The 25,534-nt window shown below is 42.1% G+C and overlaps 1 protein-coding gene across 1 annotated transcript in view; it reads right to left on the minus strand.

Moving 5' to 3' along the window:
• The window catches only part of dgkza (diacylglycerol kinase, zeta a), a 76,830-nt gene extending 56,732 nt beyond the window's left edge, over nucleotides 1–20,098 (minus strand). Inside the window, exons 1-21 of the mRNA XM_069675646.1 lie at nucleotides 19,116–20,098; nucleotides 17,138–17,246; nucleotides 16,832–16,924; nucleotides 14,338–14,415; nucleotides 12,704–12,766; nucleotides 11,754–11,810; nucleotides 11,560–11,628; nucleotides 11,322–11,393; nucleotides 11,132–11,248; nucleotides 9,847–9,918; nucleotides 9,559–9,657; nucleotides 9,390–9,472; nucleotides 9,237–9,297; nucleotides 8,455–8,568; nucleotides 8,231–8,368; nucleotides 7,967–8,045; nucleotides 7,821–7,876; nucleotides 5,645–5,707; nucleotides 5,491–5,564; nucleotides 3,043–3,154; nucleotides 934–1,020 (exon numbers count right to left, since the gene is read on the minus strand). Of these exons, the coding sequence (XP_069531747.1) occupies nucleotides 934–1,020; nucleotides 3,043–3,154; nucleotides 5,491–5,564; nucleotides 5,645–5,707; nucleotides 7,821–7,876; nucleotides 7,967–8,045; nucleotides 8,231–8,368; nucleotides 8,455–8,568; nucleotides 9,237–9,297; nucleotides 9,390–9,472; nucleotides 9,559–9,657; nucleotides 9,847–9,918; nucleotides 11,132–11,248; nucleotides 11,322–11,393; nucleotides 11,560–11,628; nucleotides 11,754–11,810; nucleotides 12,704–12,766; nucleotides 14,338–14,415; nucleotides 16,832–16,924; nucleotides 17,138–17,246; nucleotides 19,116–20,098 (2,679 nt within the window). The remainder of the gene's footprint in view (nucleotides 1–933; nucleotides 1,021–3,042; nucleotides 3,155–5,490; nucleotides 5,565–5,644; nucleotides 5,708–7,820; nucleotides 7,877–7,966; nucleotides 8,046–8,230; nucleotides 8,369–8,454; nucleotides 8,569–9,236; nucleotides 9,298–9,389; nucleotides 9,473–9,558; nucleotides 9,658–9,846; nucleotides 9,919–11,131; nucleotides 11,249–11,321; nucleotides 11,394–11,559; nucleotides 11,629–11,753; nucleotides 11,811–12,703; nucleotides 12,767–14,337; nucleotides 14,416–16,831; nucleotides 16,925–17,137; nucleotides 17,247–19,115) is intronic.
• Between the last annotated feature and the right edge of the window lie 5,436 nt (nucleotides 20,099–25,534).

The following is a 25,534-nucleotide window of genomic DNA, read 5'->3' on the forward strand; positions in this document are numbered from 1 at the left end:
TGCCATATTGATTCATCTGCCAGTTGATTTCTAGATAATTGTTTCATTGTTTGGTGCCGTGATGTTGTACTCTAGTGAACTCGGACTCAAGTCCTGAGTTTCAGGACTCAAGACTCGAGCATCGACTGTATTTGGGCTCGGAAGACGGAGAGGAGGACTCAGATTTATTTATTAATTAGAACTGTTGTATTGTTTTAAATAATAATTTATTCAGTTTCGAGCGAGGGCAGGCTCGTGTGTGCACCTGCATGCGCGTTCACGTGCAACAAAAGAGGCGCCACGAATCGTTTTGCTTTCAAAGATTTTACAGCAAACGCAGCGAGAGCCGTGCAACATGTCGGATATGTGAAAGGAGCATCGAGAAGAAGACGAGGACGACCTCAAACCCCAGGATGCAGAGTCAGTGAGCAAAGTCAGTGAGACTCTGAAGTTACTTGGACTGTTGATGTGTTACCGTTAGCTAGATGCTAGCCTACTTTGACTCAACTCAGACTCGAGGTTTGGTGACTCGACACTGGTTTGGTTTACAAAATATTAGAAAATAGAAAGAAAATTGTATCCTGTTTTTTTTTAAAAGCATGGCGATGTCTTAAAACATCTTGATTTACTTGTCAAAGACACAAATATATAACCTCTTATATGAGCTAAAACAGAGAAAGGCAGGAAATCTCCATATTTAAGAGGCTGTGTGAAAAATGTCTTAAAAGATTTATGCACCATAAAAATAAGTTGCAGCTTATTTTTTCAGTCGAAACGATTTGCGAACTAATCTTTGCAGCTAAAGTGAACACCCTGCTTTATTTAGACAACATCAGGTAAAGAAAAAAGCAGCTGCTCAGCATGAAAATCCTTGTGACTGTTTAAATATAAAGCAGCCGGAACACATTCAAGTTCAGAGAAGCAGCACAGTAACAGGTGTATCTTCAGTTGTACCTGCACAGGGAGAGGCTTTGTAGTAGTGAGTGTGACCTCTCTGCACTGGTTCAACCTCTCGCCGTGACCTCCAACCTGCAGAGTAGCCTACACACACACACACACACACACACACACACACACACACACACACACACACACACACACACACACACACACACACACACACACACACACACACACACACACACATACAGTTTCACTTATCAATTAGTGCAGCTATGACTTTATAAACACTTACTTTCCCCCTGCGACGCTGAATCCCCAAACAGATGGATGATTTTTTTTTTAATCTCATGATGGTTGTTTTAAATCACTTGATCCAATTAAAGCTGTACAGTCTGCATGAATCATTATGTCGTTTATGGAATCAGCATCTGTGTTTTTTATGAAATATGAATATTTTTTTACATTCTCAAACACTCTCTGGACCATCTGGATTAAAAAAATGCTCTGCCTGCTGCACGTTAAAATATGTGATTAACAAGTTGTGACTGGAAAAGGGAAGCTGGAAATATCATGTGTTACTGCTTATTTTCTACAACAATAGAAAGAAATATTTACATGAGAGGAGAGTCAAATCAGTGTCGGAGTTTCAGAATTGCTCCAGTGGTTTGCTTCAGCCTGCAGCAGTGAAACAGGCTGTAACGGCTGCAACATAATCCTTGATGGATCAAAGTGCGTCCACTAAAAGTTCTTGTTGTTTCCACTGACAGGCTCAGATTGTTATTCTAAGTGTGTGACAACATTACAGAAAGGATCCCTACAGAGATAGACCTTTTTGTTACAGAGGAAGATGCTTTTTTCTAACCACAAACAGACGTTACATCGCTCTCTGCAAACACACCAGACTCCATTGATAAAAACGATGATTTTACCTCACAGAACACAAGAGTAGCTGGTTTACTGCTTCTTTGAACAGTTAGTATTTTGTGTTATTGTGTGTTACACAAATATAGTATTGGATCTGAATTAATAATCTAAAACACCACAAAAATCACACAATACCACAAACAAACTAACAGATTGAGGCAGTTGTAGACCAGCATGCCAAGTAAAATTAGTGTTTTTGTCAATGGAGTTTGGTGGCTTTGAAGAGAATGATGCAACGTCTGTTTCTGGTTAAAAAAAATCATCTTCCTCTTTAACAAAAGTTCTTATTTTAAACTAGAAACAGCTGTTACATCGCTCTCTCCAAAACCACCAGACTCCATTTACAAAAACACTAATTTTACTTTGCAGAATGCAGGCGTTGCTGGTCCACTGTTTCCTTGAACTTGTTAGTTTTTTGTGTTATCATTTGTTACGCAAATAGTATTGGATGTGAATAAAGAATTCAAAACACCACAAAAGTCGTGCAATAACACAAACAAAGTAACAGATTGGGGCAGCAGTAGGCCAGCAACCCTCACGTACTAGAGGGTAGAAAGAGTCTGGTGGCATTGAAGAGAGTCTGTTTGTGGTTAAAAAAATAATTTTCCTCTGTGAGAAAAAAAAGTGAGAGGCTTATTTTAAACTACAAACAGACATTACATCTCTCTCTTCAAAGACACCAGACTCCATTTACAAAAGCAGTAATTTTACTTTGCAGAACACGGGAGTTGCTCATCCATTACTGCCCTGATCTGTTAGTTAGGTTTTGATATTGTGTGACTTTGGTACATTAAAGGGTTATTTTAAATCCAACACAATATTTGTATTACACTTAGTAACACAAAAACATCAAACAAATAGAGGCAGAGGAAGATAAGTAACTCCTGTGTTCTGTGAGGTTAAATTCCTGTTTTTATCAATGGAGTCTGGTGTGTTTGCAGAGAGCGACGTAACGTCTGTTTGTGGTTAAAAAAATCATCTTCCTCTGTAACAAAAGGTCTATCTCTGTAGGGATCCTTTCTGTAATGTTGTCAGACACTTAGAATAACAATCTGAGCCTGTCAGTGGAAACAACAAGAACTTTTAGAGGACGCACTTTGATTGGTTGGCAGCTGTTACAGCCTGGTTCACTGCTGCAGGGTGAAACAATCTACTGGAGCAATTCCAAAACTTTTTGTACCCGTTAGACATTAAGACCTCAAAATATGTGGAAATAAGTCACAGTGAGCTCCGTACCAGTGAAGTCATTGTGAATCCGATGACCTCGATGTATCCGTCGTCATGACGCTGAGGCTCAAAGTCGTGATGTTCACCAGGGTTGCCCCAAGGCGTGGTGCCTGCACAGTACCTAAAAACAAACACACATCAGAGGTTCAGACACACATATAAAGAAACTGCTCTTCTGATGTGAAAGTTTCTACAATTCGAGGCTTTCCAAGAATCATAAAACGCTTTCCTTCATGACCTGAAACAAACACAACACTTGCAGGTATTGTGAGTAGCAGCAGAAACACTTGTCATCATCTTCATCTGATTTGATTAAATCTCCTTGTGACTGATTTCAGGACGTTCTCTCTCCGTTTTAAGACCTGCGCTCGCTCTGCAATTACCTCCTCCTCAGTGACAGCAGGGATTTAAGAGCGCGGCAGTGATGACGGGGCTCCCTCAGCGCTGGGACTGACTTTATTGCACATTAGACTCCAACAGTACGTTACAGTAATTTACCAATGACATAAACCAGATTAAAAAACAATCTTACAAAATTGGCGCCTTATTTCTTGTGTGTCATAAACAGCTGGTGTAATATCAGGCTCCCAGCAGCAGAGAAAACATTCAAAGTAATTTCACTCGTATTATTGGCTCCGGGAAAGTGCAGCAGAGGCAGTTTCAGTCTGTGAAGGTGCACGATCTCCATGTTAAAGGTTGTAATGTTTCCTTTATTGAAAATATAAATTACAACTAACTGCCGGCTTATTAGAAGCATTCTTCTTCACTACTGGACGTCTTCCTGTGAGTCCAGAAGTCTAGGACCAAAGGAGGACGTCATTCTCCTCAGCTTACCTCAGGTCGTCTGGTCACAGCTAGCAAAACCGCTAGCAAAAACTTAGCAGAACAAGTTCCTAATCTTTGCGCCTTCACGCCTGACTGTAACTCCCCACAGAGGTGATGTTTTGTTTTGTTAAACAGTCACAGCTCAGTAAGGTTTAGGGAAAATGTTATTGTTAGGCCCTTAAAGGTATAATCAGTCTGGTTTTTACTTGTTTTGCATTGCACGGGACGTTTACAGGAGGGGCGCTGTTGTGGTTCCCTGAGCCAATCACAGCGTACAGGTGAGTGTGGGAGTGGTTCCAATTAGCGACTGGGCCCCATTCAGACCGGCGAACATGGCGAGAGAGCGATGCGGAGTCGGCCTTCTTTCTGACGGACAGGTAGGTGCCTCAACCCGGGTAGGACGAGCTAACTGGCGGTTAGCATGCTAGCACAAAGGTAACTGTGATGCTGTCGGTGTTAGCTCGGCGGGGTGGGTGTGATCTTGAGAGAGTGAGAGTGAGCTTCTGGTGACGATCCTACTTATTATACCTTTAAATAATATATAAAAACTGTGTTTTAGTGTCTCAGGAAGAGATGTCTCCTGGGTGAAGGAAAAACAGCTTCACCGTGTCAGTGACTTAGCTCTCCAAGTGTGCTATGTACTGCAAAACCACACCCATTGAAGTGATAAAGGTCTTTATGATATCTTTTATATCATTTATTATAACGTGATTATAAAATTATCTTTTTTGCTTTTGCCTTTATTCGATAGGTGACATGGGAAGAGAGTGGGGATAACACGCAGCAAAGGGCCGAGTGTCAGACTGGAACCTGGGGCCGCTGCGTGGAGAGCTGAGCCTCTGTGCACGAGGCACACACTTTAATCGCTGAGCTAATCCTGCGCCCCTTTGACATGATGTTTGAACGAATGCAAAGACTGCCCAGACTGTTTTTCAACACATATCCAAAAGAAGATTCTTCTGGGACACTATGAGTGATTAGTTCATGCACACGTGTTGGAGGACCTACTTAAAATTTAGACCCTGGTTCCTACTTTTGAAGCACAGGTTAGTTTCTTAAGTTCCTACAAAGCTTTATGTGTACTTAAAATGTGTGCCACAATATGTTCAACTTTCACCAAGTCTGAGTTACAGACACACAAACGTCCTATCTGCATGTGTGAACCTGAAGTTACAAGCTACGAGTTATAAGCACCGTTTCTTTACCCCTCGGCTAACGAGCCAATCAGCTCGCTTCGACGTTCTCGACTGACCATCCAATCAGAGGAAGCTAACCTGTCCAATCAGGGCGCAACTAATTCTAGGAGATCCAGTCAACGCAACCGAAGTGCCCCAGGCCTGTAAGGGCGCTCGGTGTAAAGGCTAAGAGCACTTCCATTAGCTACGAGTCTAAGTTAGCCGCACAGCTAGCGGTATTTCTCGCTGACTCTGCCTGGTGTCACGGCTCTGAGCACACGGGTCTGTTAGTGTTCACTCCTCAAAGTAACAAGTAAAATGTCCGTTAAGTTCATTTCACACTTCTGGTGTTGTGTAAAAAAAGGGAACTTACTTAGAAGACCTAAGAAACAACTACAAAGGCGTTTTAGTATGAAGCAGTTATGATAGCAGGTAGCATCAGGAACAGAATAATCACCTGGGGATGTTGAGGAAGACCAAACACTGCAGCTTCAAGTCCTGAACCTTGGATGTCAAATCTGTCCCGTCACACTGCAGAGAGAGAGAGGAGGCGATGGAGTGACTCAGAGCTTTCCCACAAACGACCGACTGTTTGATTGACAGCTACTCACCACCACTTTGATGTGCTTCGACAGGTCTTTGGAGCTCCCCATCAGGAAATCAGAGAACGCCGTCTGCACGCACACGCACACACACACACACACACACACACACACACACACACACACACAGGTGAGCAGGATCTCTCAGAGGAGTCCATCATGAAGCTCTCAGCAGGATGAAGTTATCTCCTGCTGCTTCTGTCAGACACAAACAAACTTCTCCTCCTGCTCAGAGGTGTTGAGTTGTTTCTCTCTCTTCTTCACAGCAGCACGACTGAGCCACCTGCTGTCATGTTTACCACATTAAAGGATCTGGGCGAGCTGCTCCAGATATATCTCATTTAAGTTAGGCTACAAAGTGCACACTGAGTGATGCTAAACCTTTGAGGATGTTTAATTGTTCTGCAGAGACGTAAAACTTTATTACAGACTCCACGTCCTTTTCTTATCTGTATATATTTTAACAGCAAATTTTCAGTTTGTATATTTAGTTAAACATTTTTTATATGCAAGTGATTATAGTGCTGCAATCGTACTCTGCTCTGTTTACACCTTCTTAATCTTCTTAATCTTGTTATTGTTCTTAATTATGTCTATTTATTTCACACTTGCTTAAGCAATGTAATTACAAAGTATGTCTCCCATGCCAATACGGCTCTACTGAATTGAAACTGAGTAAGAGAGAGAGAAAGGGAGAAGGGGGAAGAGAGACATAAGCCCTTTATACACTGCAATTCCGCCACAGCGCCGTACCGAAGCTCCACCGTCATTGTAGCCTTTCTTATTTTACATTGGACCAAGCAACGCCGGCGTAAATCCGCTCGCGTGTGTTTTTTACATAGCGTTGCGGCGTTGTGGAAGCAAAAGACTCAATTTAATCTTTAAACAAAAACTTGGACAAAGCAGTGAGATAAGATGGAAACTAGTGTCTGATGTCAAGTTTAAAATGTGTTTCAGCTCTTATGCCGTCTTCAGCATACCATAAGAGCCGAAACGTTTTCATCTGTGACCCACATTATAGTCAGTTCTACTTGATCCTGTGAGTGCCGGAGCTTTCTGTTTTTTCTGGATTTCGTTTTTTCCCTGCACCTGAAACGATACTTTGTAACTTATTTTTGGAGTTGTGCGCGCTGCCACAGCTGTATCCAAGTTTAAAATGTATAATACAATATTCTGTTAATATTTTCTTCTTCTCATCCTCCGAGTCATCCTGCCTTTCAAAAATAATGCATCACCCAAAAGTCATTTTACGAGAACTGTTCTGGACACCAACTAAAGGTGAGGTGTAAGATTTTACTTTACTTCTGTTCATGTTGGAACTATTCCAGCTGGTACAACCCTGAAAATGATAGCTGCATGTAAACTCCTGCATAAATTAGACATTGCATCAAACCAGGCGACATTTAAACAAACACGGAGCTGGAGCGACACACTGCTGAAGACAAAAAATCGATTGCGCCCACGTCGATCGTCATTTTTATTCCTATATTCTTATATTTCAGACTTTCTTTTATGTGGATCTGTGCCAGATGGGTTACATGCAATACATGTTTGTGGTCTTTTCACGGGCTTGTACTCTTGTTTACATGTGGATTGTGTTTCTATGGTTTTTAATTTATTGATCCAACTGTAATGGGAGCGAGGTGTGCGCAGCATCGGAGTCCAAGACAAATTTCCCCAAGGGGACAATAAAGTGTACCGTATCGTATCATTCACTTGACAAACTCGTGTGACATCAGTCCTCAAAAATAGCTGAAACCAGCTCTGGAAGTTCCTCTTATTGCCCGTTTCCTGTGGTGATGTTGATTGCAATTTTGAATTTGGAGGTTTCACAGTTTTTCTTAATTGCTTTGGCACCGACGTCGAATGAAAACCTGCAGTTTTTTGCATCTTTTAAGCTTCATTTCTAGCACATGCATTTCTTGTACAAGCCGTATTTACAGTCACAATGATCTCTGATAAAGTTTTTAAGCGTGCTAAAAGTTCTTTCAAATACTTTGAAATGTGTCCCTAATCTCAACAAGGAATTATCAACTATTAAATCATTAAGAGGCAGAAAAAGCAGATCCTTTGGCACATTATCACGTTTCCTTCCAGTGGGCAGGCGTAGAATTACTTGTTCATGTTATATCTAACATAGGGGCTGTAACAGAGCAAACACAGACAAATGTAAAGGTTTACTCACCCCAGCGTAGAACATCTTATTCCTGAAGCGGCTGTTGAACTTCTCGGGGTTTGCCTCTGACAAAACAAAAACAAAGCATTTAACATATATGTAGCAACAGCATCTTTACACATCAATTTATATGTCACGTTTGATTATGAGTGTACCTCTTGACTCGTGGAATTCCAGAGTGACATGAGCGTCAAACCCCAGACTGAAGTAGTTGTTGAAAACATCCAGAGGAAGCTGAGACAGAAAACACACAAACACACGCAAATTATAGAAAACAAAAGTTATATCTGGGCTAAAATATGAGTCGAATTATTTGGAAACCTCAAAAAAAGATGCCAGTTCTAAAAGCTGCAGTTCCTCGAACGGCCACTCGAGGCAATATACCGTTAGAATCTCAGAGGCTGCCTGTGTGCACTCACCTTATCAGTTTGCTGCTCGTCCGGTTCAGCCCCTGCGATCTGGTTTGGTTCAACCTGTAGATTCCACCTGTCGAGCTGCACGACAGCTCCATCCTCCACATGAGACAGGATCTTAGACAGAGGTTCGTCTGTGTAGCCCTGCAGAGTTACATTAAATACATGAATATAAAGGAGGGGACTAATGCAATGAAAGAGAGTGTGCGTTTGTCCGTGTTTGTACCCACCCCTCCCCAATTAAGGGTCCTGGCGAGGTCATTTCCTGTCCCCAGCGGTAACACGGCAACAGGAGGTTGTGGGTTTAATCCGAGTTCATCGAGACAGGACAGGATCCAGCCCACCTGGATCGACACAGATGCGCAGTTAGAGAGACAGAGGGACGTGTCCGTCCATGCATACCTCTTAATCAGGAAGTGTCCATGAGAAAAAACTAATCAACAGAGCATCTCAGGGTTAAATTATTTGGCATTTCCTGTTTTATTTTCATGATATCGTATCAGGATATCATTATACTGAAGATTGGAAATGATTCGCTCCTTAATCTAGGCAATAATAGGAAGAGATAGACCTTTTTGTTAAAGAGGAAAGGGCTGTTACATCACTCTCTTCAAAGACACCAGACTCCATTCACAAAATCAGCGATTTAACCTTTGCAGAACACAAGTGTTGCTAATCTTCCTCTGCCTCTTTTGGTTAGATTTTTTGTGTTATTGAGTGTCACACAAAAATTGCGTTGGATTTAAAATAACAGTTAGATGCACAAAAGTTGCACAATAACAAAATTTAACTAACCAATCAGGGCAGCAATAAACGAGCAACTCCTGAGTCCTGCAAAGTAAAATCACTGTTTTTGTCAATGGAGTTTGGTGGCTTTGAAGAGAGCGATGAAACGGCTGTTTCTGGTTAAAAATAAGACTTTCACACTTCAATCCATGTTGTACTTTTATATATACTCTACAAATAAACTTATTTTTGTATAAACTAATGATGTAAGTGTGTAAGGACTCACTGTGCCGTCTCCTCCACACGCCAGGATCCGCAGGTTGTGGACTTTACGATACAGCTCCAAGCTACAAGATTAAATGTGTTAATGGTGATTTAAATCAAATATACCTGACATAACAAGAAGAAGTTTGTATGAAAGGAAGAAAAAGAGACGTACCCCTCAGTTGGTCCTCCTTGGCTCAGGTCAAACACCTGTCTGGGGTTCAGGTACCACATGAAGGACTGCAGGATCTTATTGCCCTGCAACAAAAAGGACGTTTAAGTCTAGAGACACTTTATTTTAACCACTTTTTTTAGCCGCACATGAGCTGGTTTGTTCATGATACCTGGTTCCCTCCGCTCTTTGGGTTGACAAACACCAGCAGCGGTTTCATCAGAGGAGAAGGGATGGGTCGGATTATAAACGGCTTCCACAGTCGTCCCTCCTGCCAGAGAAGAAGAAGAAGAAGAAGAACTTCTCTTTAGTAGCTCTCATTTACTTCATTTTATGTCCCTAAAATGTCTTTAAAATAAGGACAAGATAAGTGTCAGGAAAGCCCTGCAGAATATAAAACATGTTGTGATTTCTTCATGCTCTGCTTCCTGCAGGTCACAGGACACCGCGCAGCACTGACCTCGACTCCTTTCTTGCTGCTTTTCCTCTTGAACGACGTCCTCTTCTTCTTCTTACTCGACTTCATAGACGACTGAGGGAGACACAGAAGAGGAAGAGATATACAGATTTGATGCACTTTGTTCTCATGTCTAGAGACAATCATCCTGAGGAGGTGTTTTAATTGCTACTTTAATACAGCGAGGATCTGCACCTTCATTTCCCTTCAAATAAGTCAAGGACAAGGATGCAAAATGGTATTCTTGTTTTGCATGGAGGAAATAATAAAAAGGGGATAAAGAAAGAAGAAGGTCTAGTAAGGCCTGCAGGGAGCTGAAGTTATAACGGTGCTGTTTTTCCTCTTAGAGTTACCCCTCAGCTCCTCCCTCATCTTTTACCCTTTTAGAAAAAACGTCCTGAAGCCTCGGAGAGAAAAAGAGGGCTCGATTAGATTTCTAATGGAGGAGAAGTTGGCATTGTGCTCATAAGGATGTGAAAGCTTGTTTAGAGGTAAATAAACTACAGATCTGAGGACCCCAGATCCTGCAGTAAAGAGGCAGTTTTTAATAACACGTGACAGCTTCGGTCTGGACTTTCGGACTTTACTCTAAAAGTCTGGCTAAAAAACTGAAATGATATTGGTGTCTGATCTGTGACTGTGAGCGCACGCCCCTTTGTATGTAGTTTTTTAGAACATTTGTCTGGTCTGAATCAAACAACCAATCAGGGTTAGCTTTCCAAACTCTGTACTCTGACTCTGACAAACTAGCATCTACGTGACTTGTGTCAGCAGCACACGCGCACACAAAGATTGTATCAGTCAGGAGCTATGGCAACGTGCGGTAAACTTCCTGCACCTCCTTTACCGACAACGGCACGCACTGCTGAAGAAGCAAAAAGAAGGACGAGCTTGGAGGAGAAGAAAGCTGCAAAGAGAGGCCGAAATAAAAAGAGGGCTCAGACGAGTGGGAGTGTGAGGGGCTTCTTGACAGTTAACGGTAGCACTAAGCTCCAACACCTAGAGGTAAAAAGGTGGTGCACGCCAAGAATCATAACTTTAGTTGTATTTGAACATTTTGCAGCAATAAAGTGCACTTTTTGGCATCTCTCCTCTCTCTCTCCTTGCCTCTGTGCTGCAGAGAGACGCACCGCACAACGGCTGCGTGGCACACACCAGCAAAACGCACGTTTATGTTTGTTGTTGCGGAGTGATACAGACTTTAGGTGTGACAGCAGAGAGAGTCTGATACTGTGCAGCTTGTGATTCTTGGTTAAGTCCAGTTAAGAGTGACTGACAGCCGTGTTACCTGATGTCGTTTGACCCGTATAATCCACGTGGGCGGGACTATGAGGGCAGCGTGAGCTCCTATTGGACAGGCCTCCTCGATCTGCTGCAGCATGAAGCAGGACACCTTGTTGTGGTACTAAAGAGGGAAAAGATATGTTATAATACATTTGATTATTCAGCAGGAAGAATGTATATAGTGAATAACTCACAGCCTGTTTGCACCAGGAGCAGCTGATGGCCACGATCTCTTTACTGTGGAAGGTAAACTTCTGCTGGAAGCCCTGCAGGGAAACACAGGAAGAGACCTTTATTTAAGCTGGAAAAATTGAATTAACTACTAATTTAGTTCATATTTAGTTTAATGTGGACTCAAGAAATGTAGGAAAACAAGCTTTTCTTCATGTTTTTACTGCACACAGTGTAAAATATGCTGGAATTCTCGCCCACCTTTCCACATTGTTTACATTTTCCTTCCTGCCGTCTCCGATGCACCCAGTGATGACGCACCACGATGGGCTGAACACACACACAAGACACACATTTTACAATATTTAGCAACACTTTTTTCCAGATAAATAACATAAAAACATTATTTCCATGTTTGTTCCTGAGATAGAAATCGTCCTTCTTCCTGAACTCACCTCTCGAATGTTCCTGGAGCCCGATTCTCTGAAAGACGGTTTACACCTGAAATTAATCTGCAAGAGAGGAGAGGAAGAGGGACAGGGAAGAGTGAGTGATGGTGATCACTTAGCCTGCGCTGGGTCCTGTGAGAGGTTATAGTCCAGGTGATGTGGGAAAATAATGTTCACTTGTACAGGTTGAAAAAGCCTGAAAGAAATTCACCCGACTGTTCATGCATTTATGAAAACATCATTGTCACATATCAGCTGGACAGAGAGCTCCCAAACAGTGTGTCAGAGAGAAGAAGAACGAGGGCCGAGGAGAGAAACCACCAGACGCTGCAGCCGACAGGCTGAATGACGTGACGTTAACCAAACTGGTTTAGCAGAAATACACTGATCAATTGTTGTGTTTGCTTCTTTAAATCCTGGTTCAGCCAGGAATATCAAGCCCCTCTCCTCTGGAATCATCTACCAGCTCAGGTCCGGGAGGCAGACTCCCTCTCTACTTTCAAGAGGAGGCTTAAAACGTTCCTAAAGCTTATAGTTGGGCTAGCTTAAGGTGTTCAGATCAAAGTGGAGTGAAATTCTTTGGCATCCCCTCCTATCAAACCAGGTGAATCAACATGAAAATAAATGACGAGAGAGGACGTCCTAAGATTTAACAAAAAGAAAATCACCTGTTTGTGATTCGGCGAGAACAAAAGTCGAAGTTTGGACTCCAATAGATTCAGATTAAATTGGATTAGAATAAACAGATAATAAAAGTCTTGTGTTTCCCTCATATAAAGGTTTTATTTGAGCATACATTTACCCCCACCTACAAAGACCCTTTGTTATTCTGCCGCTCCAAATAAATCCTTTATAGGGAGGGAAACACTGATGTTGTATGAGTTTCTTTGTGATTGGATTAAAGTGAGGTGAAGAAAGGTAGAAAGGAGAGGAAGAAGGAGCTCTGTGTGTCTCACTCTAAAGTCGGGCTCACTGAGGGGCAGCGTGGCGTCCAGCAGAATGGCTCTAGAGCTGGGGAACTGAGGGTTAGACAGGAGCGACGGTTAAATAAAAATAAGGTGCCTCGTCTTTCAAATGTGCTGTCCTCTGCTTCACACGTAAAAAAAAAAAATGACATAAGTGGAATAAATAACCAGCTTTGGACCCATTTTTAGATCTCCATCAGGACCGAGGGTTTAAAGTAATCCTCCCTTTCACCTCTCTCTGATCTTAAACTCATCCTTCAGGATGGAAAGTTTAATCTGTCTTTACTCATCCCTCCATCACCTTCTTTTCCCTCCTGAAAGACGGTCCAAACATCCTTCTTTCATATCTGTCTGTGATGCAACATTTTATACCTGCAGCTTTACGAGTCTGCAAAAAGGACATTTAAAGGGGAGTTACATTTTTTTGAATCCTGGGCCCTCGTTTTATGCATATTTTTGGGTTCCAAATGATTAATAGGTACAAAAAGTTTTGAAACAGCTCCAGTAGGCTGAACAGGCTGGAATAGCTGCAACATAATCCTTGATGGATGCGTATAAAAGTTCTTGTTGTTTCCACTGACAGGCTCAGGTTGTTATTCTAAGTGTGTGACAACATTACAGAAAGGATCCCTTCAGAGATAGACCTTTTTGTTACAGAGGAAGATGGTTTTTTTTAACCACAAACAGACATTACATCGCTCTCTGCAAACACACCAGACTCCATTGAAAAAACAGTGATTTAACCTCCCAGAACACAGGTGTTTGTGGTCTCTTATTGCCTGGATTGTTTTGTTTATATGCGTTTTGTGTGCTAATCAAATATTTTGTTGGATCTGAAATTAAAGATTTTAAACACCACAAAAGTCACACAATAACAAAAACAAACTAACAGGCAGCGGTAGACCAGCAACACCAGTGAGGTAAAATTACTGTTTTTAATTAATGGAGTCTGGTGGATTTAAAGCGAGTGATGTAAAGGCTGTTTCTGGTGTCACACAACATTACAGAAAGGATCCCTACAGAGATCAGAGACCTGTGTGTTAAAGAGAGAGATGATTTTTTAACCAGAAACAGATGCTACATCACTCTCTGCAAACACACCAGACTCCATTGACAAAAAGAGTCATTTTAACCTCACAGAACACAGGAGCTGCTGGTCTACCAATGCCTCAGTTGGAGAGTTTGTTTGTAATGTTGTGCTAGTTTTGTGTTGTAAAGGCTTGTTGCAGATCCAGCACAACACACTAACACACGAACAAACTAACTAATCAAGGCAGCAGTGGATCAGCACCTCCTGTGGTCTGGGAAGTTAAATCACTGTTTTTGTCAATGGAGTCTGGTGTGTTTGCAGGGAGCGATGTAACGTCTGTTTGTGGTTTTAAAAAATCTTTCTCTGTAACAAAAAGGTCTATCTCTGTAGGGATCCTTTCTGTAATGTTGTCACACACTTAGAATAACAACCTGAGTCTGTCAGTGGAAACAAAAAGAACTTTTAGAGCAATCTACTGAAACCATCTGAAAACTTTTGTACCTATTGAATCATTTAGAACCAAAATATGAAAAAAAAAAAGATTCACTGGATCAGTCGACTTGGTAAAAATTATTTTGAATACATGAGAAATTACCTTCTCCAGTTGTTCTATGCAGATGGTGTGGGCGACTATCTTACAGGCAGCACACTTCTTTCGACTGACGGACTTTTGCTGGAGAAAGACAGAAACAGGAGGAGAATAAGATCAACAAAGACAACCACAGGCAGAAAATAAAGTGAAACAACTTAATTTTACCAACAGCAAACGTGTGATTTGTTTGGAGTGATTTTGGAGGAAATTAAACATGACATAGTAATGCCCTCTCTGACCACTAGGGGTCATGAGTGCACCGCAAAAACTGTCACGCTGCAGCTGGAACCAGACACACACTGTAAGAATAACAGGACATGACAGAGTGTGTGCCATCTGATTTCTTTGTCTGAATGTAATGTGACAGATCGGCTGTATGTTTGACGTTAATTTGAGCGGACATGAGTAAAAATATATCATGACATGACCGTGTTAGACGACAATGACAGACCGCCTTCACACCGGAGATGAATCACAGAGCATCAGGTGTCACTGTTACGGACGTCACAGAGCACTCAGGTACAGGTGTAACACTTTGTATAATAAAGGCGGCTATGAGGGAGTGGTCACCTTGGTTGGGGCAGAGACAAAGTTTTGTGGAGTTTTGGAAGACCGGATGGTGAATGACATCATCGTGACATCACATGTGGCAGCTACATTAGGATAAAAAATCCCATCCTTGATACAAAACCTTCCTCCTTTATAAAACGGCTGGATTAGAATCTATCTTTAAGCTAAATTAGGTTGATAAAGGTGTTATGTATGTACGCAGGAAAGTGATAAATGTAATAAGTAAAGTTATAATCATAGTCAATATAACATAGAATAAATTGTGAACTAATTTCAAAGTAAAAGCGTTTTATTTAAAGAAAAAAAAAGGATTAAACTACGACTCAAACTGGTGACCTCTTAAAAAAGTGATATAACTGTCACTCTTTGTGGTCAACTTTATAATAAATCAAACTTTTTAGTTCTCTTTACACTTTTATTAAAATGTGTATTTTACATTTATGATGTTTATTTGGTCAATCATTTATTCTCAAGTTATTTATCTAGAAACATTTGATTATTTCCTGCATAGAACATGTAGGAGGAAATTTGTATAACATTAATAAAGTTGTTCCAAATGGGAAAGTTTATGAAAGTTAAACTGGGGAAATAAGCTGCACTTTACATTTTAAATACCACATATTTAAAAAAGCCTTTGTGCTTGTTTATGAGAATAAAATATGTGCACACTGCAGGTGTTTAATCCCTGGGACGAGGGCTGCACGATATTGGAGAAAAGTGATTTTGTGATAACTTCTTGTTCGGCAATATAAAAAAATACAGGAAATTATACTATAATTATAATTATACTTCTATACTTCTTCTTCTATACTGCCCCCTCTGCCTCCCATTCAATCACTCTCACTCTAACAGCATAATTGAACTGTAGCATACAGACACTTGTTGGACTGTGAAATGTACACTACTATGCAATATGTTCATTACTATGCAAATTTACTGTACAATATTACTGTCCATGTTTACTTGTATTTGCACGATGCATAGTGCACTTTACTTTTTTTACTTAAGTTCTTTGTTGCGTGAAGGGAGACACTTCATGTGTAGTGTAACCGCTGTGTTTTTAACGTGCATGACAATAAACCTCTTGAATCTTGAATACTAAATAAATGCAGTGTGTTTTATATCCACATAAACAATTACATACAACACTCTTGGTTCAGCCGCATGAAAAAGTCGAGAGAGTTCAGGTGGAGCGACATCTTGTCACTTATACGGGATGTCGTGTACTATTTCTAACGATGCTGAAATGTAAGTTTAATCAGCGATGACGGAAGCGAAAGCTCACCGCCTCCTACTTCCTGTTGGCACGCACAACCTCACGCCGTGTGTGCTTTGCAGGTGTAGCCACTAAAAGTAAACACTCCACGGCACGCTCGCTCTGTTACCGAGCCACGAGCACCGGGAAGAGGTGGCGCTGATAACCAGGCGTAAGTAAAAGCCTGCGTGGATCATCGCCGACATTACGTGTGACAGCAGCAGTCTGCATGTTTACAGTTTACAGGCAGGTACAGCTCAGACTTCCACTCATCGTGCAGCCCTAACTGGAACTAATGCATTCCTCATGTGTTGTTTTTTAACTGTGATTGGATACAGTCAACTCTAAGATGCTTGCTGGCTACTCTGGACATATGTCACAAGCTGGCTCTATTTTGACCTGATGTCCTGAGCCAAATGCAGCCCGAGGTCTGGCTACCAAATGTGGACCACCTGTTATTTATGGCTGTTCTTGGGCAGAGCGCACGTGTGCTGCATCATCGGCCAAGACCTGTTTTTACGTGGGTGACTAATATGGCAGCGAGCTTTTAGCAGATGGAGACGTGTAAGTATGCAAATGTATAAAGATGCTTCACATTGAGACACGTCAAAATCTGCTTATGAGTTGAACTTGCAGAGAGGAACAAGAGGATGATTATCGTGAGATACTGACCTGAGCTCTGGCTATGCAGTGTTCTCCTACATAACAGTAATCTCCAGACACATTCGTCTCGAACCAGATATGATCTCCGTACAGAGCAGAGTCCTGCAGAGACAGAAACAGAGAGGAGGCTCACATGAGGACACAAATAACCCCTATGCGTGTAGGTCTTTGGTACGAGGCAAGTCAACTTTGTTTATCCAAAAGCAGCACACTGCTTTCATGCCGGATTCTTTCCTGACGTTTCTCTGCAGCTTTTGGCTCGTGCAAAGCCTAGAAAGAAAGTTGATTTAAAGTGCAAATGAGTCACAAACTCACCGTCCAGTCCAGAGTGCTGCGGATGATCGCCTCGGGGTCGGTCCTGCTCAGAGACGACGTGCTGGGCTGACAGGGCAGGTGGTGCAGGCCGGACTTTGCTATCGCTTTCCTGGAAGCAGAGACAGAAACTTGTGAATGCTCAAATTGTCTTCTTGGTAAAAACATTCAAATGACTAAGCTTATTTGTTGTTTTACAGTAATGCATCATTTGCAGCGACGCAGCTGCACGTGGAACACTACACAGACGCACACACAAAAGAAGAAGAGGAAGCAAGAAGACAACACGAGCCACAGTGAGCTCAGTTATGTCACAGTGGGCGAGAGGCAGCGCACACCTGGACAGATCAAGAGTTATTACATGGCTGACACACATTTAGACAAGCATACAAATTCACATTCACGCCTGCTTATGATCAGAGTGTTGCTGAACTGTGAAAACTCATATAGACATGAAGAAAGTCTCCACACAGAGAGGACACACATGCTCGTAATACACACTTTTTATAAGAGGAAATGGTCATGTTAAACATTGAGATTGATGACGAGGTCATTATGATGTAAAATCACCCTGGGAGTTTGAATGGACAAAGGAAGCGTCAAGACGAGGCCGCTCCCTCTGGTAATATCCGGACTGGGATATCAGATACTCTTAATGCATTCTCTTTATTCCCATTGAGGTCCGACCATATTTAGCATTTACCCCTTGCATTAAGATGTGTTTCCTAATCTTGATAACGTGTCAAGATACCAATAACATGTAAATGAGATTATGTGATACCTTTTGGACACTAAGGCTGGAGATAAACTTGCTTTTTAACCGTGCGATCGCGTAAACAACCGTCTGCGGCCTGAACGATACTTGTCTGTGCACTACGCGTGTTACCGGAGGATACCTCCAGAGGGCGCACCAGAGAGCTCAGGCCGTGTGAAACTACTGTATGTGCGGGATGTAAACAACAGACGTGGGGACACTCGAGGAGGTTAGAACACACCGTCTGCACCGTCCCCGATCCGTGTCTCCAACATGTTCCTCCGTGCACGGACGTAACTGTCCCGGACTTGTTTCCGTTTACGGCAACGACACATCGTACAGATGATGCAAGGAACGCGTAGTTGAAAGCAAGTTTCTCTCCGGCTAAAGGGAAGGTAATCGGGTCGCCACAAACAACATGAACTCAAAAAAATGTTGGATACCTGGATATGAGTTTTCCAGAAAATTGGGATGCAAAAATTTTCCAATGGGACTATAAATATCAATTTCCTTCTCCAACTGATACGGCCAAGAAAACTAGTGGTTAAGGAGTTTTCACTGAAATGGTATTGTCGTCCTTTCACTCAGGTATGAAACTTTTAGGGGCCAAATGGTACAAGGAGGAGCTAACCCAACAGAACAGAACCAGTTTGTTGTGGATTTCCCTTTGTTTCCCAAAAGAACTCCCGTATTGCTCTTACACAGTCACACAAATATTTGACATTTATCTGTAAGACCAACGCCCCTTCCTCTCTACAGACTTAAGAAGAATCTTACTGTGATTTAGGTCACTCAGAATCCCCCTGGGACTGAAACATAATACATGTCTGGTTCTTTCAGCTTCTCAGAGAATAGGTTTTGCCCAGCCCAGATCTTTTGTTCAGCCAGTTGTTTCCTGAATCCTGAATAAAATCCTGGCACTCACTCTGGAATTCTACAGCTTTGTTACGATCCATTGTCTCCACTGTACAGTTAATAAAACTCAACCAGCCAGAGAATTGGACCTAACGTGTTTGTTTTTGTTCAGTCGACAGCACTCTTACAACAGAACATCCATTTAGACATCAGTCTTAAAGAAATTCCAGGATATTCCCATCAAATAAGGCAGAAAAGCTCTATGAAGTTGCAGTTAGAGCAAAGACTAAAGTGTTGCCTATAAATACAAAACATAAAGCACACTGTGATGTTATCGTGCATATTTGTGTGTTTGAGTGTGTGTTTACATACGACAGGAAGTTCTCCCATGTATCCAGATATGGATCATAATATATGGTTTCCTCTTGACCCCAAAGTGGTGACGAGCAGCTTTTATGGAGTGTTGACCCAGAAGAGGAAACATCTGTCTCTGCAGACTCGGAGCTCGTGACTTCAGAGGCCAGCTGACCCAGGCTCGGACTGGTCGTGGAACTCTGGATTGGTTTATTTGGCGTCCAGTGACTTTGACTCGACTGTCGTCGATTGTATCGTCCGTAAACTCCACACCCTGAATCACGGCTCTGGAACACAGAGTCTGCTGGGAGGAGGTGGGAGGAGTTTCGTCTCAGGCAGCGAGGAGGGCGGAGCAAGGGGCGGGGAGAAATGTTTTCTGTAATGACCGCCTGGGTTAAGTGCATTCGAGATGCTCCAGTTCCATTCCCAACTTCTTCATCACTTCCTTCCTCTCCATCTGACTCCGAACAGGAACGCATGGAGACATCTAGCTCCTCCTCTTCCTCGTCTTTCTCTTTCCCACCTATTCCCATCTGGACTAAACTCGCAAGTAACATTGAAGATCCAAGCAAATGAGGTTCAATGGATTTGACTTTAGAAGGACGTCGATATCGAACCGCCAGTCCGCGAGGCATGCAAGGGACGGTGCCATGACCATGGTAAGGTTTATAAGGAAATCCCCGTCTTCCTCTCTTGATGGCTCCATCAGCTTTCTCTGCTCCTCTCGCAGGATCTCCAGCTGAATCTAAAATGGACTGTCGCCTCTGTCCGCTGGCCACCAGTAAGCCAACACTGGGGCGCCTGCGAGGGTCAGTATCAAGTCGAGGTAAACCAATGGAGGAGCGCCTGGACTGTGCTAGAGCTACAGAGGGCAAACCAACACTGGAGCGCCTCCTGGCTTTACTGGTCGGAACAGCAGGACCAGGCTGTCGCACGGCTGGCAGATGCTTCTGTCTTTTCTGGCGACGGCGGAAATGACGTTGGAAGAAGTAATCCATCATGTTTTGAAGTGAGATGCAATGATGAAGGCACTAGAAAGTAAATTTGCATGCCAATAAGTCATGCCGGAGTAGAAAGCATAGCAGCGTCTTATCCCAGTCTTCTTTGGCACCAAGCTGAAGGTTGAAGGTCAGATGTCAGAGCACATAATGTTTCAATATCCCTGCGGCAGAAGATGGAGACCATGATAATTGGGTTTCCTCCAACAAAGGCGTGAAAGAGATGATTGTCCAGCTTCTGTACGGTATTCCTTTAGAAATGCTGAAGGAGCAAACAGCCTTTACCGTTAATGTAATCTACATTGTTCCTTAGATTATGACATTGACATTACTGATGCAAGATGTACTTCATTCCAAGGATCAAGTAATGGCTAAATACCAAAACCATCAAAACTAATTCAACAAGTCATTTCACAAAGTGTTTAATCTGATCAATGATCCCTGATGCAGTGCTGCTTCGTTCAAAGTTACTCAAGCAATCAAAACCTTTTTCAGTGTTTCCTTCAACATTCATTTGTCCTATTTTAGATGTGAGTTAACCAAGAGGCAACTCACTATTTACAAGACTTCAACTAGTTTCCTGTTGAGGTAATCTCCCATAATGCTCCTGGTGGAAATTAAGAAGAAGAGAAACAAGGAGGCAGAATCGGAAGAAGTGTTCGGCCACAAAAGCGGTGATTGAAGCCATAGCATCTAGCTGGGTTAGCACTATGAGCTAGCAGGCTATTAGGCCTTTCTTTGTTCCGAACTTTCATTGCTTACTATGGTGTCACATTGATGGAGGACACGTTGAGCGCAGCCCTCTCCAAAGCCCCCTCCAAGTTTACTTCTTACCCTGTTTGCTACTTCCTGTTTGTCGCTGGAGAGAGCACTCCTATTGGTCGTTGCCAACGTTCACTTAGTTGAACTTCAGTGTTTGCATGTGCCAAGACTAAAAACTTCAGGTAATGGCTAAATGGTTTGAGTTTATCTGAATTTTAAGTCTTGAAAACAACCAACAAAGACAGGCGCTAACACAGTGTCCTCACAGCGATCGAGCGTCCAACCATGGCGTCACATTCATGGTGGAAATGGTTACAGCAGCCCTCTTCAGAGTCCCCTCTATTTTTACTATTTACCCTGTTTGCTACTTCCTGTTTGGTGCAGGAGAAAGCGCTCCAACTCATCGTTGACAACGTTCACTTCATTGAACATTTGCATGAGCCAAAACTAAAAACTTCAGAGATAAAGGCAAAAAGGTTTGAGTTTATCTGAATTTCAAGTCTAGAAAAAAACCGACAAGGACTTCTTGCTCTTCTGTTTCCAAATAAATGATAAATGTCGCATTACAGCATATTACAAAACAGTAGTTGTTGACTCAGGGTTGTCTCATCAGAAAAGATAAGGCGTATCAATCTGTCTAATCTGTGTTGTTCTCGACAGGAAGTAACTATACAAAACAAATGCAGGTTGAGTTCAGCTGTTGGGCCTCTTTGTTTCTGTGAGTATTGGGCTCAAAAGGGCGCTGGGTTCAGCCAGAGTAACACTTGATGGGAATCTTTTGGTATCGTATCTCTCTGATCCTCTGAGGTATTCAATGGACAAAATTCTGCTCAGTCCGAAGGTATCAATTTCTGCCGTCGTCAGCAGAATCATGAGCTAGAGGTAAACTGAGAAGGCCCTGTCCCACAATGAAAACAAATCTTAGAGCAATGTTACATCACTTGCATCTCCATCCATTGATTGCACTGCTTCCAAGACGGTTTCAGTAATACTCTTTGGCCAACTTGACAGGGCTGACCTTGAGGGTTTGCTTGCAGGGTATGAAACAGAGCCTAAAGAAAGGATGCTATATTAAAAGTGTAGCACAACCCAAATGCACTCACTAGAAGAAGAAGAAGACACTTGCTGGTATTAAAAGGTCTAAAAAAGAAAGAGGTGGGGGGATGCAACTTGCTCTGAGGAAGTATTGGTTCGGTTCCTAGCTCAATGGAACCTCAGCAGTGCCCAGTAGGTAAACTGGCACCTTCCAACAAGTACTCAACACTGACTTGTCTAAGCTGAACCCTCCAGTTCCCAAGTCAAGCACCCCAGATTGAAATACTACCACCACTACCACGGCACTCTTTTTCTTGTTGATGTCACTGCCTCTTTCTGGTGTGAGTGGGTAGATTTTAGGACCGCCTCGAAACAATCAACCAAATCCATAGCTGTTTAGACAAGTCTTGAACGTCTCTTAGATCTATCCATAGTGTTACAGAATTTGCCCAAACTGCACAAGCTAGTAACCCGCTACGAGCCTGGATAGAGCCAAGCTACCGACACTACGCAACTATCCATCCATCCATCATCTATACTGCTTATTCTGTTCCGGGTCACAGGGGGGTTGGAGCCTCTCCCAGCTGTCATTGGGCAAGAGGAGGGGTACACCCTGGACTGATAGCCTGTCCATCACAGGGCTGACACATAAAGAGAGACAACCACGCTCACTCTTACGCCTATGGGCAATTTAGAGTCACCAACGAACCTAACGAGCATGTCTTTGGAAGGTGGGAGGAAGCCGGAGTACCCGGAGCGAACCCACGCATGCACGGGGAGAACAGGCAAACTCCACACAGAAAGGCCCACTACATCTGAGCCGGGGTTCGAAGGCGACAGCGCTAACCACTGCACTTATCAAGCTAACCTTTCTTTGGTTCAGTTGATGGAGATGCTGTTAGCGTTATCCTTAACAGGCGGCTCATTCACGCATGTGTTTTGTATTTCTCGTTAATGTCACAAAGAGTGAACAAAGTGACTTATAAAATTATTTTCAGCTTCTCAATTTAAACCAGTCTCTGATTTCCCAAAATATACATGCAAATGACCAAATTAAGATCAACAAATAATGGACTAGGAAATAGGAGCATCTTGGCTTAACTACTATAAACAAACCCACCTCGTTAGGCTATTCATCCCTACAAAAATAGCAAACAAACACAAAATGAATCCTCATGAAGGATAGCTTAATTGCAGGGCTGTAGTTTTCACACGGTTGACATCGTGAACTTGAAACTGTATATTTGGTCACGATGACTCATCCTGTCATAAACTATGTGCAGTTTATGCATATGACACATCGAGCTAGCGTGGCTAACTTGTGAAATCATTAACAGCTTTTTTTCTGTGGTTCTGTCCTTTACAACCTGTCAGCAACGCATTCAATATCAGTTGTGTCTCCAGCTGCAGACAGTTTACAGTAAACATGACACTCAATATGCTCCACAGGAAATTAACGGTCTAGTTTTAAAACACAGCTGTGAAGAATAAAAGAAGAATAAAAAGCTAAAAATGTCAGTTTATTGAAAAATAGAAAACAAAAGAGCTCTGTAGTTATAGAAGAGGTGAAAACCAACATCTGTTCTGCTTTTGATTTACCACTGAACCTAAAAGGAACAGAATGACTGTGTCAGTGGCACACGACGCCGCTGCAGACCACACTTTCACAGACTACCCTCACACAGCGCCACAGTTCAGAAGATAGCTTAGAGAATAGGACAGAAAACATGAGATCAGAGGTGAGGATAAACGGGTGTGCAGCTTAGGCCTCCATACTGAAACCACGGTACGGTCTAACAGGAAGTCCTATTGCTGAGAACCATCAGCACACTGAAACCTCCGCTGTTCATTTAATCCGACCGCTGACATTAAACAGACAAGCACTCTATCTGCTAATACCCGACTACAAAGGTCAAGGTCGTCACAGTGAGGCTAACGACAGCCACCGTCTCAGGAGATGTGCAAGTTCTATATACAACACCATGGAAATTATTATAGAGTAACTGACATGTGGGGTCTTTGTTTCACTCTTCATTGCTTGAAATTGGGCCCCATTATATATGTTGTGGACTAAACAACTAATAGATGCAAAAAGCTTTGAATTGCTCCAGTCGATTGCTTCAGTGAGAAATTGTTTAATGGGTTATAATGGCTGCTACATAATCATGGGGGTAAATGTGCCTGATAACAGTAGATCCATTACAATTAAAACTATAAAGAGAGTGATGTAACGCCTGTTTCTGGTTTAAAAAAATCATCCTCCTCTTTAACAAGAAGGTCACCTGCTTTTTTTGTGTCTCCAAAAAGGAGATTTAAAGGGGAATTCGTGCATGTTGTTTTCACTGACAACATTACAGAAAGGATCCCTACAGAGATAGACCTTTTTGTTACAGAGGAAGATGATTTTTTTTTAACCAGTAACAGACGTTACATCGCTCTCTGCAAACACACCAGACTCCATTGACAAAAACAGTGATTTTACCTCACAGAACACAGGTGCTGCTGGTTTTACGGTTGCGGGATTAGTTTGTTTTTTCGCCTAATTTTGTGTCAAACAAATATTTTGTTGGATTCAAATTAAGGATTTTAAACACCACAAAGGGCACACGATAACATAAACAGACCAACAGGCAGCGGTACACCAGCAACACAAGTGAGGTAAAATTACTGTTTTTGTAAATGGAGTTTGGTGAATTTGAAGCAAGTGATGTAACGGCTGTTTCTGGTGTCAACAACATCCCTACAGAGATAGATCTTTTTGTTACAGAGGAAGATGATTTTTTTAACCACAAACAGACGTTACATCACTCTCTTTAAACACACCAGACTCCACTGACAAAATCACTAATTTTATCTTGCAAAACAAGGGAGTTACTGATCAGCATCAATTGGTTAGTTAGTTTGTGTGTTGTGTTGGATCCGAGACATGCCTTTACAACACATAACTTGCACATGAACACAAACTATCTGACTGAGGCATTGGTAGACCAGCAACTAATTTTTTCTGTAAGTTAAAATCACTGTTTTTGTGAATGGAGTCTGGTGTGTTTGCAGAGAGCGATGTAATGTCTGTTTGTGGTTAAAAAAAAATCATCTTCCTCTGTAACAAAAACGGTCCATCTCTATAGGGATCCTTTCTGTGATGTCTTTTGAAACCAGAAACAGCCTTTACATTGCTCACTTCAAATCCACAAGACTCCATTGACGAAAACAGTAATTTTACCTCACAGAACACAGGAGTTGTTGCTCTACTGCTGCCTGTTAATTTATTTTGTGTGACTTTAGTGATGTTTAAAATCCTCAATTCAGAAGCTGCAAAATATTTGTTTAACACACAATAATGCAAAAAAAAATAAAAAATTTAGGCAATCGTAGAGCAGCAGCTCCAGTGTTCTGTGAGGTTAAATTACTGGTTTTGTCAATGGAGTCTGGTGAGTTTGCAGAGGGCGATGTAACGTCTGTTTGTGGTTAAAAAAATAATCTTCCTCTGTAACAAAAAGGTCTATCTCTGTAGGGATCCTTTCTGTAATGTTGTCAGACACCGATACTGCCTGGAACAATCTCCTGGTGCAATATAAAAAAAAGGAGGTAAATTTTTGTCCCCAAATCATGAAGGTATAACCACGTTTAACACAACTCACA

Source organism: Semicossyphus pulcher, unplaced genomic scaffold (genome assembly GCF_022749685.1).
Source record: "Semicossyphus pulcher isolate SPU_LCO1_2020_fin unplaced genomic scaffold, fSemPul1.0.p SCAF_24, whole genome shotgun sequence".
NCBI lineage: Eukaryota > Metazoa > Chordata > Actinopteri > Labriformes > Labridae > Semicossyphus > Semicossyphus pulcher.